Raw genomic sequence first — 12,533 nt, 5'->3', positions numbered from 1 at the left:
AATTTCTTTTTTTTCCCATTGTGCGGCTAAAGCACTGATTCACGGTTTTTTTTATCGGGAAGATAGTGCGGATTTAAAATAACTCTCCAACAATACTCCAGTTTTAGTGCGGTCGCCGCTAAAGGTAATACGATAGGCGTCTTTTATTTTTATTTTTTCGAAGTTCTTGACCACATATATCCCCCTCTCCGGCCTCCATTTTCCACTATTATAACAGCGATGCCAGTTTTAGTGGCGATATTTCTCCCTTTTATGAGCACGACGCGAAGAAAATGTGTCATTTTCCTGGCAGTTTTTGTCGTATATCCGGCCACCATTACGAGTTGTTCATTTTTTTTTTATCTACATGAAAGCCTCAGTTTTGTTATGCCAGTCTGGTTTCCCCCATGTAAACCTGACCGTTATCGGTTTCACCGAGGGAGGTTTACATCCCGCCGGAACTGCGAGACGTATGCAAATTGTCTGCATAATGCAGGCTTCAGCTCTAAAAATTTATCGATATCGACGGCCCGTAAAATCGTCGATAAAGGCCCTCTAACGACTTAAAATAATTCAAAAATCTACTCCGATTAAGGGATTCTGGCTGCCGTTCGGGACTTTAAAGACCTCCATATGGAAATTGAACCGAAAGTAACGACTCCGGCCAAAATCGAATTCCAACTGCGATCCTCCTGGATCGGTTTCCAGATTTTCGCGTATCTATATCTATTGGCATCCCATGGAAATATGATTGACTCGACGTTGCCTGACGCACACAAGTTGGTAAATCTCAAATTGAATCCCGGATTCAACGAGCGTTCGTCTGGAACATCCATCTTTGGTGCCCGAAAGTTTTAAAGTACAAAAGCGCATTACGCGAGATTTACAACCCGCTGAAGCTATTCATATATCGCTAACACGTATGAATTGCTGTCATATATTTTCAGCATGAGGCGGGAGGGTCCTATCTTGGGTTATTAAGAAAAAGGAGCTGAAAGTATCACCAGGACCCACACCGGCTCCCGGTGGCAGAATGCTAAGAGAGTTTAAAAGGGAACTTTATGAAAGTTTTTTCGGCCTCATTCGTCATCCGCATGATGGTTAATTCAGAGGGCTGAGGGGGGAACGAACGATGGTCAGAGTCAGTTTCTGCACCTGAGGAAACGAGTGGCCACTTCACTTCCCGCATGTTTAAAATGCATGAAACGTCAATTTAAAAAGTCCATTTGATCCGTTTTATTTATTGAGTCACGTCTCAAAGAAAGAGCTGACTCGCCGGTATATGAGCGGTCCCTCAAATTGCCTGTCTTGAGGGGGGAAATGCGCGCAGAAAACCATTTTCAAGCAGGTTTTTGCTTAAAATGACAGGGAAACATCTCTAGGATATTCTAAAAGAACTGTGAAACTCGTTTCGGGTTTGCTTCTTTATTATTCCTTGCTTAAAGCGCGATGGGGTCACATCGGCCGGAGCGTGCAAGTGGTGGAGGCGCTCGAACCGAAAGCAGAAAACCACCCACTTCCTCTCCGCCAAGATGTGCAAATTAACATTTTCCGATACGTGAGGACTTGTCAAGGGAAGATCCGCTTTAAAATTGATGAAAATTTGATTACTTTCATTTGGCGTTTCTCTCTCTAAAACTTTAAACTCGTTTTTCTCGAAATCCGAAATTTCGTACACGGTACGCGATAACTCGAAAACTACTCGCCCGATATCGCTCAAATTTAGAAAAATCGTTCCTTAACTCGTTAGCGTTTGCATGAATCTCTCGATTATTTCTTGTTTAACGCTATAACAATGTACCAACAGTAATTTCTAAGCGAAACACGGTTTTTTTTTTAAACTGCTTTTTTTGGAATTTCCTAAATTTTCACAACTTTTTAGGTTCGTGCAAAGCGTGTTTCAGTAAATTAACGAATTTTGTTTGGTAGCTTTGTTACAGATGATTTTACCGACCTCCAGAGTGCACCGCACATTTTTCGCATGCATGCTTTAGGCCGCCGTTGTTTCGCGATTAATAAGTATTAAAAATAAAAAATAAAAGTACTCTGTAGTTATTATAGCCAACAATAACTACATAAAATTGCAAATTAAACGGCGCGGTAATTTCCGAGAGAAAAATTCTTCAAAAACGAGCGTTCTATGCGCGTTTCCCCCCTCAAGTTTCAGAGCCACAGCAGAGGTCGAGCCAAAAAAACTCCAAATGTTTCTAAAAACTTCCGCGGACAGATTTTAACAGTTTTCAAATTTTCGCGTCGGTCTTTCGAAAAAAACCCGAGGAGCGAAATAGCTTGAAGCAGCAAAGAATGTTTTACGACTTTCGTTTTGAGCATTTCCCCCCAAAAACTTCTATCGCGTTTCTGAGATATATAAGCGCCGCTCCTTCGGCTCCGAGAAAGTTTTTAACCTTTCTGGAGGCGCTCGATGGTTGACGCTTCGTGTCTCCTGATTTCAGAGAAATCCTCCGGGTTTTCCCGAAATTTTCGTAAATTCGTTGCGGATTTTAAGGCCACACGCGCGAGGATCGCCACCATCGCTTCGACCGACCCTTTTTATTCGGGACTGATCAATCATTGCGATTTCGTTTTAAATGTCCGATTCCGACCATTTCCCTACTGAAACTGGACAAAACCCAGGTCTCAGAATACCAGCAATAATTCGTCCAGTATTAAAATTCCTTCTTAACATTGTTTATTTTGTCGGACCTCTGGGGTTCCAAACTCTGCAACCCTTAATATTGTAACACGTGTTTGCTTTCCCCATCAAGTCCGTTATTCCTACTTGCATGTTCGTCAATATTTATAAATCGTGCCTGGCGAATTGCCCCACGTTTATAAGCTGGATTAGCATAATACTTATATAACCTCGATTTTGAGTTTTGAGAAATATGCGTTTTCGGTCGAAAGCTATTAATGCTCCAGCTCGCCTTGCGGAATCGGGGGAACGCCTGTGACGATTTAAAAATGAGGGATTAAACCGCGATCCCAAATGGAAGAAGGTGGGCCCCCGTCCGATCCCGCGTGGGCTCGAATGCGGAAATCTTCACTGGGAACCCGCTAAAGTGGTTGACTGAATGAATGTTTAACGTACCCAAATGGGGCCGACAGCCGAGTAGCGGACAACTTTATGGAGAATACACATCCTGAACTGAAATGCTGAAATTAGAGCGGAAACAAACTTCCATGTAAACATCTTCCAGCAGCGAATTTAACCGTAATCAAATCAGCACTTTCCGTTCCATTAGCATACGGATTTTCTGAAACGGTTTCGATGTCCTTAAAAGCCCAAAATCTCCTGTAATTGCCTATCTACCTGTGTATCAGTAGATTCAATTAAGAAAATGCTAATTTCTCCCAGTAAATAATTCAGAACACAAGAACTCCATCAAACCCAAACCCAGCCATCGCCATCATTTGCAACATTAGTGGAACGCGCACAATCCGAATGGGGCTTAATCCCTAAAATTTCCACTTGTTTGCCTTTAATTACGCGGAAATTGTTTTTAATTGTTCGAGTGAACACTGGGGTAGTTTTGCAATAAAAACTGCCCCATTTAGGGAATACTTTTCAGAAGTAATTACCCATACTGCCGGCTAATTTTCCATTTACGGAGGCTTTCGCACCGCACTTTGTGGAATCATTTACGGAATACACGTGGGGGTTAGATCCTGTACGCTATTTAGGGCATTAGGTGTGTAATATTATGAACGTCCTTAATATAGAGCGATTTGCCCTCTCAGCGTCCGTTTCAGTTAAAAACAGAAGAAAAAACTTTGTTCCGCTTCACCTAATTACAGCCGCACGTCCGCAATCGTCAAAGCCCTCAAACTCAACAACCCAATTTCAATTCTGTGCTATTGAGGAGGCCCCAATAAACGACTATTAAATGGCGACAAAATTGCCCTCCAGGCACATAAGGATAATAAAATTCAATTCGATCTTGGAGAAGGGCCATTATGGATACATCCCATAAAGTTTACTTCGGCGTCTAAGATTGGACCATATTTTTTATGCGTTTCCTGGCTTCTCCGATTGATGAAAGATTAATCTGCGATTTCGGAGATTTTTCGAGGTATTTGAGGTTTTTCCAAAAGGAAAAAATATATATATATATATACTTCCATCATGAGTAATTAGAACAGAAACGTTACTCAGTAGGTACTCACCGTTGAGCTGCAAAGTAGGGACCACAAATCATAATGAATCTAAACAACCAAAAAACCTAAAGTGTCCTCTAAAGTTCTGTTTGGTTTCGGTAGGGCTTACATGTTTGGTATTTTTAAGGGAAGTTAATTACAGAAACTTTTGAAACTTTTTCCGCGCGTTTTCCCGTGAAAACTCCCAACTCTCCGCATCGGGCCAGTCCGAGTTGTGCCGTGAGATGAGTTGGAGTGGAGTTGTTGTGGCGTCCGTCTTGATTTTCCGCCCAACAGGTGGCAAAATGCGCCGTCCGACAACGCAGTTTTCCAGTTCCCTTTTTGCCATTCGACGCGGATCCAGGCGGGAGTCGTGGATTTCATATCAGCATATCCAGGCTTTTTATCCGAGAGTTTATCTACAGTCCCTTAAGCCTCTCGGGGAGCCGGCGATTTGTCACTTGGAAGTTGGTTTAAGCAATTTACATTAAAGGGCCATTTCATCTACTTAAATTCTTGAAGCAAACGGTTATCTTTTTGACTTTAGGAGAATGGATGCGGGTGTAATTAATTTAAAAAAATAAATAAAAAATTTAATGCAGTGTCTGAGATACGAGGGGCCCCATCCGGGTCAGAGGCAGTATGGAAAATGGAGAGCGGTGTTGGGGGAAACGGCGAATTTTCGTGTTCAATTTTCTTAATTAAAAATTATTTTACGCCACTGCTGAAATTCCCGACATAAAAGGCCTAAAAGCCCCTAAACAGTGAGTTTATTAAATTTGTTAAATTCTGCGTTACTGAAATGTTAGAGTCTTCGACAATGATGAGCGAAATAGCGTGATAATTATCTATTGTGCCCGGGACCCACAGCAGCAAGGGGTAACCCCGAGGTTTGCTCCTGCCTGTAGGTTTGTCTGCAATTTAAAAAATACGCATTTGAAGCTGATAAAGCTGAGCCTAGGAATAGCATTTGCAACGGCAAAGGCCTGACAGTTGCGTCCAAGAACCACTATCTAGCAAATAAAAAAAATTGCCGGAAACATTTTTAGAACTGCTGAATTTTAACACGCTTCAAGTTTGCCTTTCTGTTGTAGGGTTTTGAGTTATTAGAAGGTCACTTTTTGCCATTCGGAGAAGCATAATTAACATAAAAATATTGTAAAAAAGAGAGTGGTACATTCATGAGGAATTTTATGAGCAGTGTAACAGTGGCGTATAAAGGAAATAGCAAAAATAAATTTTCCTGTATTTATTCGAAAATTTCAAATGAAATTTCTATGTGCACCAGAGGTTGAATTTTTTAGGGGTTTTGATCCACATACATACTTGAATATCTGTAATTTTAAGTAATTTGGAGGTGAAATATACAGAGAGAGCGAAAAGTTCCGCTAAATTAGTTCGAAATTCAAGGAAATATTTTTCATGAAAATTCTAGTACACATCAAGTATTGTTTTTTGTTGTGCCTTTTTTGTCTCAAGAGACCTGTTTACAGAGTTACTCACGTAATACATAAATATACATTTTCAGTTTTTTTTCTTAAGGAACTTGTGTACATTGTGACATTTTTGAGGTCATTGAGTAATTCTGAACACATTTCACATAACGTGCCTACGTCTAAATTCAACAGTTCCTGAAGTATTTGCACAAAATAGCTATTAGAGTGGCCTGCTAGGTCACCTGGCCACACCTCTATGGACTTTCTCTGTGGGGTTATTTGAAACATAGGGTGTATTTAAATAGATCCAACAATAAGAGGAGTTAAAAAATGCAATTACTCAAGAAGCACAAGAAATACCTTGTCAAATGAGAAAACAGTTCCTGAGGAATTTAAATTTGCGGCTTCAGTTCAGGTTAGGGCTCGGCTAACGGGGCACAGTTCCGACATTTAATATATTAGATTAGAGCTGTTTATATTGTAATTTTTCAAGTATTAATAGTTTTGTTGTTGTTTCTATTTTCTGTATATTTTTTTCGAAAACTGTTGAATTTAGACATGGGCACGTAGCATCAAATACATTCATTATTTCTCAAAGAACTCAAAAACGTCATAATGTACACGGGATTTCAGAAGAAAAAAAATTAAAAAGTGCATTTATCTACTATATGGGTGACCATGTGTACGCATGTCCATTTCGTCAAAATACACACAACTAAACATAATATTGGACATACTCCAGCATTGTCATAAAGAGTATTTTCTTCAATTTTCAATGAATATATGCAGAATTTTGGGCCTCTGCATATGTAGATATTTCGGAAAAAAGACTGGGGAAAAAATTTCCTGTGCCCTTAAACAATTTTCTAGATACCAGTTCAATTGCCCAATAAAAAGATAAAATTGCTGAAACAACAAGTTAAAATTTGTAATTTGTGCGCTGCTTAAGCGTTAAAGACTTCGTAAACGCGTTCAATCTAAGCCAAATTATTTCGTAATAGCCCGTAATGCACGCAACCACATTTACACTTCCAACAGGAATTGCATTATCCTGAATTCCGAATGGTTAGGTTTACCTCGGAGATATTTTTATGTCTTAAATCAGTGAAAACTAATATGGCGGAATGCATAAATCTCATTAAAATGTAGAAATTTAGTTCTTACTGAATTTGCTATAGATAATTTATACTCGTAACGCAATCATTTATATTTCGTTTTTAGTTGTGTATTTTGAGTCAGAAAATCAAAACGAGTGAAAGGACGGCGGAGAAGTAACGAAGCGTGTGGAATTAGGAAAAATGTTAAAAAATATCGTTTTTTCGTAAGATGGTGCGTTCGCAGTGACGGTCATGGTGCGTAGTGCCAACCGTACTATCGGAAATGAAAATATCTCAAAAACGTTAAGAGTTTTTTTACTTCTCCGTGCCTAATTTCGACAACCAACCGTCGTTTAAAAGTTACAAGGCCTTAAAGATCGTCATTTTCCGAGTACGAGCCATAAAGGCGAAATACTCGCGATTTACAGAATTACATTGAAAGTTTATGGCCATCACCTGTTCTGCGAGTCGTAACGAAACAGGAAAATTAGGTTATAAAAGTTTGTATTTTCCAGTTTACTTTATTCTAATTAGCTCTAATGGATCAAAAGTTTTCGCACCAATTTCGGTTCCCCCAAAGAACTTTCGCTTTCCGTCCGATCAAGTTCTGCGAAATCTCGCAAATTTTAATTTCCATGATTAACGAGCTGAAGCAAAAAAATCCATTTTCGTGTTATTTGCCGGAACATGCGGGGCTCCCCCTCACCAAGGGAAAAAATTCATTTCGTGTTCAATGGACGGAAAAAAGAAATTCCTCTCATAATTAGCTGTCTCTTCCCTGAGATTGTTCAATCCCTGGAAAAATACGGAATTAAATAATTAAATCGTCAAGTCTGGAATGGAATTTATTGCTGAACATCGTCATCATGAGATGAAACTGATTGATGAAATAAGCGAGATAGCGCCGAGGTAGCTTCAAATAGAACCTAATGGACTAAGATTAGAAGCCTGCCTAATGAAGCAACATTAAGGCTACTTTGTCAAAATGATTGATGGGGTAAAACTAAAATCAACTATGATCGAAGAGGATAGAGAATGTTTCTCTACGTGACTGACTTCGTCAGCTACATTGAGAAATTTCTGGTTTATACACTGCAAGGCAGACAAGGGACTAAGAGGATTTGGTGGAGGAAATATAGTTTATGGTGACAATACACTTAAACCCACATAGGCTTATAAGCCCTAATCCCAGAAGGTTTACGACTTTATTAAACATTAGCTGATTAGCAACAATATTTGCCTTATACCTAGGTATTTTTGTTTGCATCTGCAATTAAAATTGGCGGAGCTTTGTCAAGAAGCTTCTCAGCTCTGCTGGCTTGATTGAGTAATCATCATAAATTACCGGGAAATTTTTTGTCCCAAAGATATTCGAGTAAACCATCCCCCTTCACAATCTCGGCCAATTTAGGTTTCCCTAGGTTGTTAACTGTATTACCGGATTTGGGGAAATGCTGCTGTTAAGTTTGTTTCGGCTTAAAGTCATTTTTAGCTGGACAGACATTTTGCGTTACGTAAACCGAGGGAAGGCCCCACACATCAGAAAATATTAGATTGGGAATTCTTTCGTGGTTTCCGTACTTGTGGAGGAATTATCGCACAAGCGAAATTTACTTGTTACACTCGCGGAGCGCTGTGCTCGCCTTCGACTCGTGTCGAAAAATTCTCCTCGTGCCCTACTCGTGTGGAAACTGCCGCCTTCGGCGCTAGTTGCACGTTCCGAGAGCTCGGTTTGACTCTCAGCGAGGGCTTCAATGGATTTAGCCTGCGCTACAAGGGCCCGATCGAAAGCATATATGATTATATTGACTCCATGCCGCAGATTTTCCTGCGTGATTTGGTCACAAAAGATGTTCCGAAAGGCGACCGAAATATGTAGCCCGAATGTGATCTCGTTTCTCGGTTTGGGGCTGCGTTAAGTTTGTGTCGGATCATAACAATGACAAACAATATACTAAAAAATTGCTGAAAAACGAAGGTAAGCGTGATGGTTCTGGATGCCGCATCTCTTGCGAAAACTCATTAGTCTCCTTTCATAGCGTTTCTCTGGTTGGAACGCCACTGGTTCGATGTTAACAAAAAAAAAACATAAAAACCATGCCCAAAGAATTTCTAGAACTTCTAAGGTGTCTTCACTCAATTTGTAGGTGGATCAATCGCAGGGGAATTTCTGGAAATTCATCAGCCAGTTATCCAAGAAAGCCATCAAGAAATTCCCAGTTAGTCCGTCAGCAATTGATTATGGCATTAACCCAGGGCTGTTTATACGAATCGCATCCAAACTTAAGAACTTCCCGTAGGCGACAATGCCCCAACTCCGCCACTGAGACTCTTCCTTAATCTCTAACAACACCAAAACGACTTGGCTACACTTTTATGATTAATGAACCTAATTCTCCAAATTATTTCCCTCGGAAAAGTTAGTGGAAAATGAGTATGAGTCAAAAAGTCAAATGGGCGAGAAGCTCTCAATATTGTACAAAGGGTCGCGATTTATCCCTGAAGATTCCGAGATTTAATATAATTATTAATAGACATAAATCTTCGTTCAGGGAAATTACCAGTGAGAGCCAAATAAGGGCTCTGCGAGCTTTATCGTCTGGAGCAGAGTCAACAAACAACTTTGCAAGTGAAGCATTGCCAGTTTACTGTACAAACACTGAGTCCAATAATTTCGCCCTTCAAAATAGGTTCGTTACTAAGTAATCGTCAGAGATGCGGAAAGAGAGCAATAATGCTTCCTCTTGTATGGAAACTGAAAGGATATTTGATCGGACCCTTTCTCCTTTATTAAATTCGAATCTTCCCGGACATGTCGGGCAAGGATTCTGTATCTCCTAACAATATTACTTTCCAAGGAAAATACCCCAGTTTGGCTCAATATTGTTGATACGATTAGTTTAAGGTTTCGTATAATGATGAAACCCCCGGAAGAGTGTATGTGGTCAAAATCAGTATATTATTCGATTCTAAAAACCTTCGTGATAAAGATGGTTCCACAGCAAGGCCTTAAACAATCACAACAATACAGCGGCTATAAGCGATCGACGATATCAGTTTTTGAGTCGCAACGATGATGACTTTGGATCACGAAAAATGATGAACTGATGACTTTTACATGGTGAAAGGCTCGCGCGTGTTTATCGGTTGCCGATTAGGATTGGGAAAAACGCATCAAGGTCCTTATTAATTTAAACAATTCAAGTTGCCATAAAAACGAAATCCGCGTTATTGTTATCCCGCTGCTTGAAGAGGTGCGTGACGCAGTTACAGAACCGAAAATGGTGAGTTTTTGGAGTGTGCCCATCAGTCTCAACAATATTCACTTATTTTTAAATGTTTTAACAATACCAGATACGTTTATGTATATATATTGTTTTGCGTTTATCCATGCAGAATTAGTACAGGACGAACTTTATATGTCATTTTAATATAGTTTTCCACGTTGTGCTAAACTTATTCAAATTTCCAGAAACGCATCTTAATCATCCTCTCGGTCTTTTTGTACGGATACATTCTTGCTTATCCCTACGGAGGATCGTCATGTTGCTGTAGCGGTGGTGGATCTTCGTGTTGTACCGGTGGCGGATCTTCGTGTTGTACCGGTGGCGGATCTTCATGTTGCAGAGGAGGAGGATCGTCGTGTTGTAGCGGATGTCGAACGTCGTCGTGTTGTAGCGAAGGTAGGACGAATTGTTGCAGCGGTGGTGGCACCTCTTGCTGTGGCGGTGGTGAAACGTCGTGTTGTTGCGGAGGAGATTCGTCTTGTTGTGGTGGTCGCGAACCGCGATGCAATCCCACCCAAATTTGCTGTAACACGACCACAACGTCACCACCACCCACCTTCTCGCCACCCACGTTCTCGCCACCCACGTTCTCGCCACCCACGTTCCCGCCACCCATCTGCCCTCCGTCATCACATCCGGGAACATCGTGCAATACGTCCGTGACCAACAACAACACCATTACGATTCCAACGAACATCACCATCCAAAATGACGTACATAGTGAGACTCACGTGAATGTTCCTGTATCCATTATCGTTAACAATCAGAACGACATTCAAATCAAGTCGGAGTCAAATCAGGAAGGACGAGATTGCTGTGATAAAGACTGCAAGGAAGAGGAAAAACCTTGTACAAACAACACTAAAATTATCACTGTTACCGTCCCAGTCACAGTTCGAACTCCGTATCTGGTACCAGTCCCGATCCCGCAACCTTACATCGTCACAGTTCCAGTGCGGCAACCACCTCCCATGGGATGTTGCACGATAGTGGCCCCGTGTATGCCGTACATATACAGTGGATGTGTACATAATTCGCTTCAATGCGGTGGTCACTGCTCGAGGTCAGTCATGTACCAGCCCACCAATTTGTGTCAGTCTGGATGCCTCCAAGTTCCCTCCAGTTACGGGGTACGTTGCGGCATGAGCGGCTGTAATAGAACACCGGTGGATTGTTCTGTGTGTAACGGGGACTGGGGACAAACTTACGACATGTTTCAGATGTGTTTTGGGTGTTTTCTTCCCATGGGATGGGGGGGTAACTCGATGGGTGGCTCGATGGGTGGCTCGATAGGTGGCTCAATGGGGGGTTATTATGGGAAGTAAAAAATAAACAGTGACGCTAGAGCAATTTCTATGTTTTTTTAATATGATATCGGGGGCCAAATGTGGATGAGATACCTCATAACCTTGTAGAACTAAATAGCAAGTTAAGCTAAATTAATTTTTAAAGATGCGAAGCGGATAGACGTACGTTTTCTATATATTATGTGAAATTAAATAGAGATAATTATGAATCATCTCATGCTTCCATATAGCATTTTGGTGCAACTCTCAACGCATTGGTACGTTGAAAGTGATAATACAGCGTGTCTGAGGTAAGGATGGTACTGGGGGAAACCAGTTTGTTGCCGGTAAAAATTAGAATTTAGTATAGAGTATAGATGTGCGGAAATATCTATCGCATGGATTTGCCTGAAGGTGGCTAAGCACCCATTCGGAACAACCCTGGCCAGCCCATTCTCCGGACTTGATCCCGTTAGATTTTTTTCTTTGGGACTACATTAAAAGTGACATTCATCCATCTACGAGACGAAAGAAGAGCTAGAAAGGAGAGCGCTTGCAGCTTTTGAAAAATAAATAGAAAACTTTTGCTTTTTTAGTATAACCATAGAGCCAAAATAAATCTAGATGTATTTGCACAGTGAAAGTACCACCTGGAATACACAACTTTTGTCCCGTTTTTCCCCATTCTGACTATAGTTGTCTTGGACCTACCGATCAGTGCAGGCATTTAGATGGAAGTGTAAAAAACACATCTGTCCTAAACACTCGTTGACAAAGGTACCACTACTTCAATTTTGATTAAGTAACGATGTAATCTACCATCGTTCACTGGACACTCTTTGAGAATTTCAATTAGTTTGTTTACAATTTTAATTATAGTGCTGATTGTCGAAAATTAATCACGTTCTATAATTGAGACACATTTAAATCGGCAGTAACTGTATCGGTCGTGACGTAACAGTTTTGCGGAGTTTCTTTTGTTGGTATTTGAATTTAATATCGATTCCTTATGATCATTCGGTATATCCGCGCCCACAAAGACCTATGACGAAACAGATTTTTATGATAACTAAACGCCCCGAATGATCGGATATCGTATTCCGCCGTGCGTCGTGGTGGCTTACTAAATAATCACTTATTTTCAAAATTTAATTGATAAATTTCCGAAAATTTACAGCGGAAATATAAATATTTTTCTTCTGAGTCACCATCCTCGGTCGTCCGTTCGGATTAGTCATGATTTTCCGAACACCTCGAGTCTTTGGAAAACTGCAGGGTCTCCCGTCACAGGGAACCCTTCGAAGTAAGTTTGAA

The 12,533-nt window shown here is 40.7% G+C and overlaps 2 protein-coding genes across 2 annotated transcripts in view; one reads left to right on the top strand and one right to left on the bottom strand.

Moving 5' to 3' along the window:
• The window catches only part of SPR (Sex peptide receptor), an 86,817-nt gene extending 82,457 nt beyond the window's left edge, over positions 1-4,360 (bottom strand). Inside the window, exon 1 of the mRNA XM_066292181.1 lies at positions 4,144-4,360. The gene's annotated coding sequence lies outside the window, so the exon portion shown is untranslated. The remainder of the gene's footprint in view (positions 1-4,143) is intronic.
• Positions 4,361-10,247: 5,887 nt separating this feature from the next.
• On the top strand, positions 10,248-12,284 carry LOC136344529 (uncharacterized; the record flags this gene model as incomplete). The annotated part of the gene is made up of 2 exons (XM_066292071.1): positions 10,248-11,530; positions 11,585-12,284. A coding segment is annotated over one exon (1,011 nt), but the record flags the coding sequence as incomplete, so codon positions are not given.
• Between the last annotated feature and the right edge of the window lie 249 nt (positions 12,285-12,533).

The sequence above is a fragment of the Euwallacea fornicatus genome, chromosome 17, assembly GCF_040115645.1.
Source record: "Euwallacea fornicatus isolate EFF26 chromosome 17, ASM4011564v1, whole genome shotgun sequence".
Classification (NCBI taxonomy): domain Eukaryota; kingdom Metazoa; phylum Arthropoda; class Insecta; order Coleoptera; family Curculionidae; genus Euwallacea; species Euwallacea fornicatus.
The sequence above is the reverse complement of the archived record's forward strand: the minus strand, read 5'-3'. Positions and strand labels throughout refer to the sequence as shown.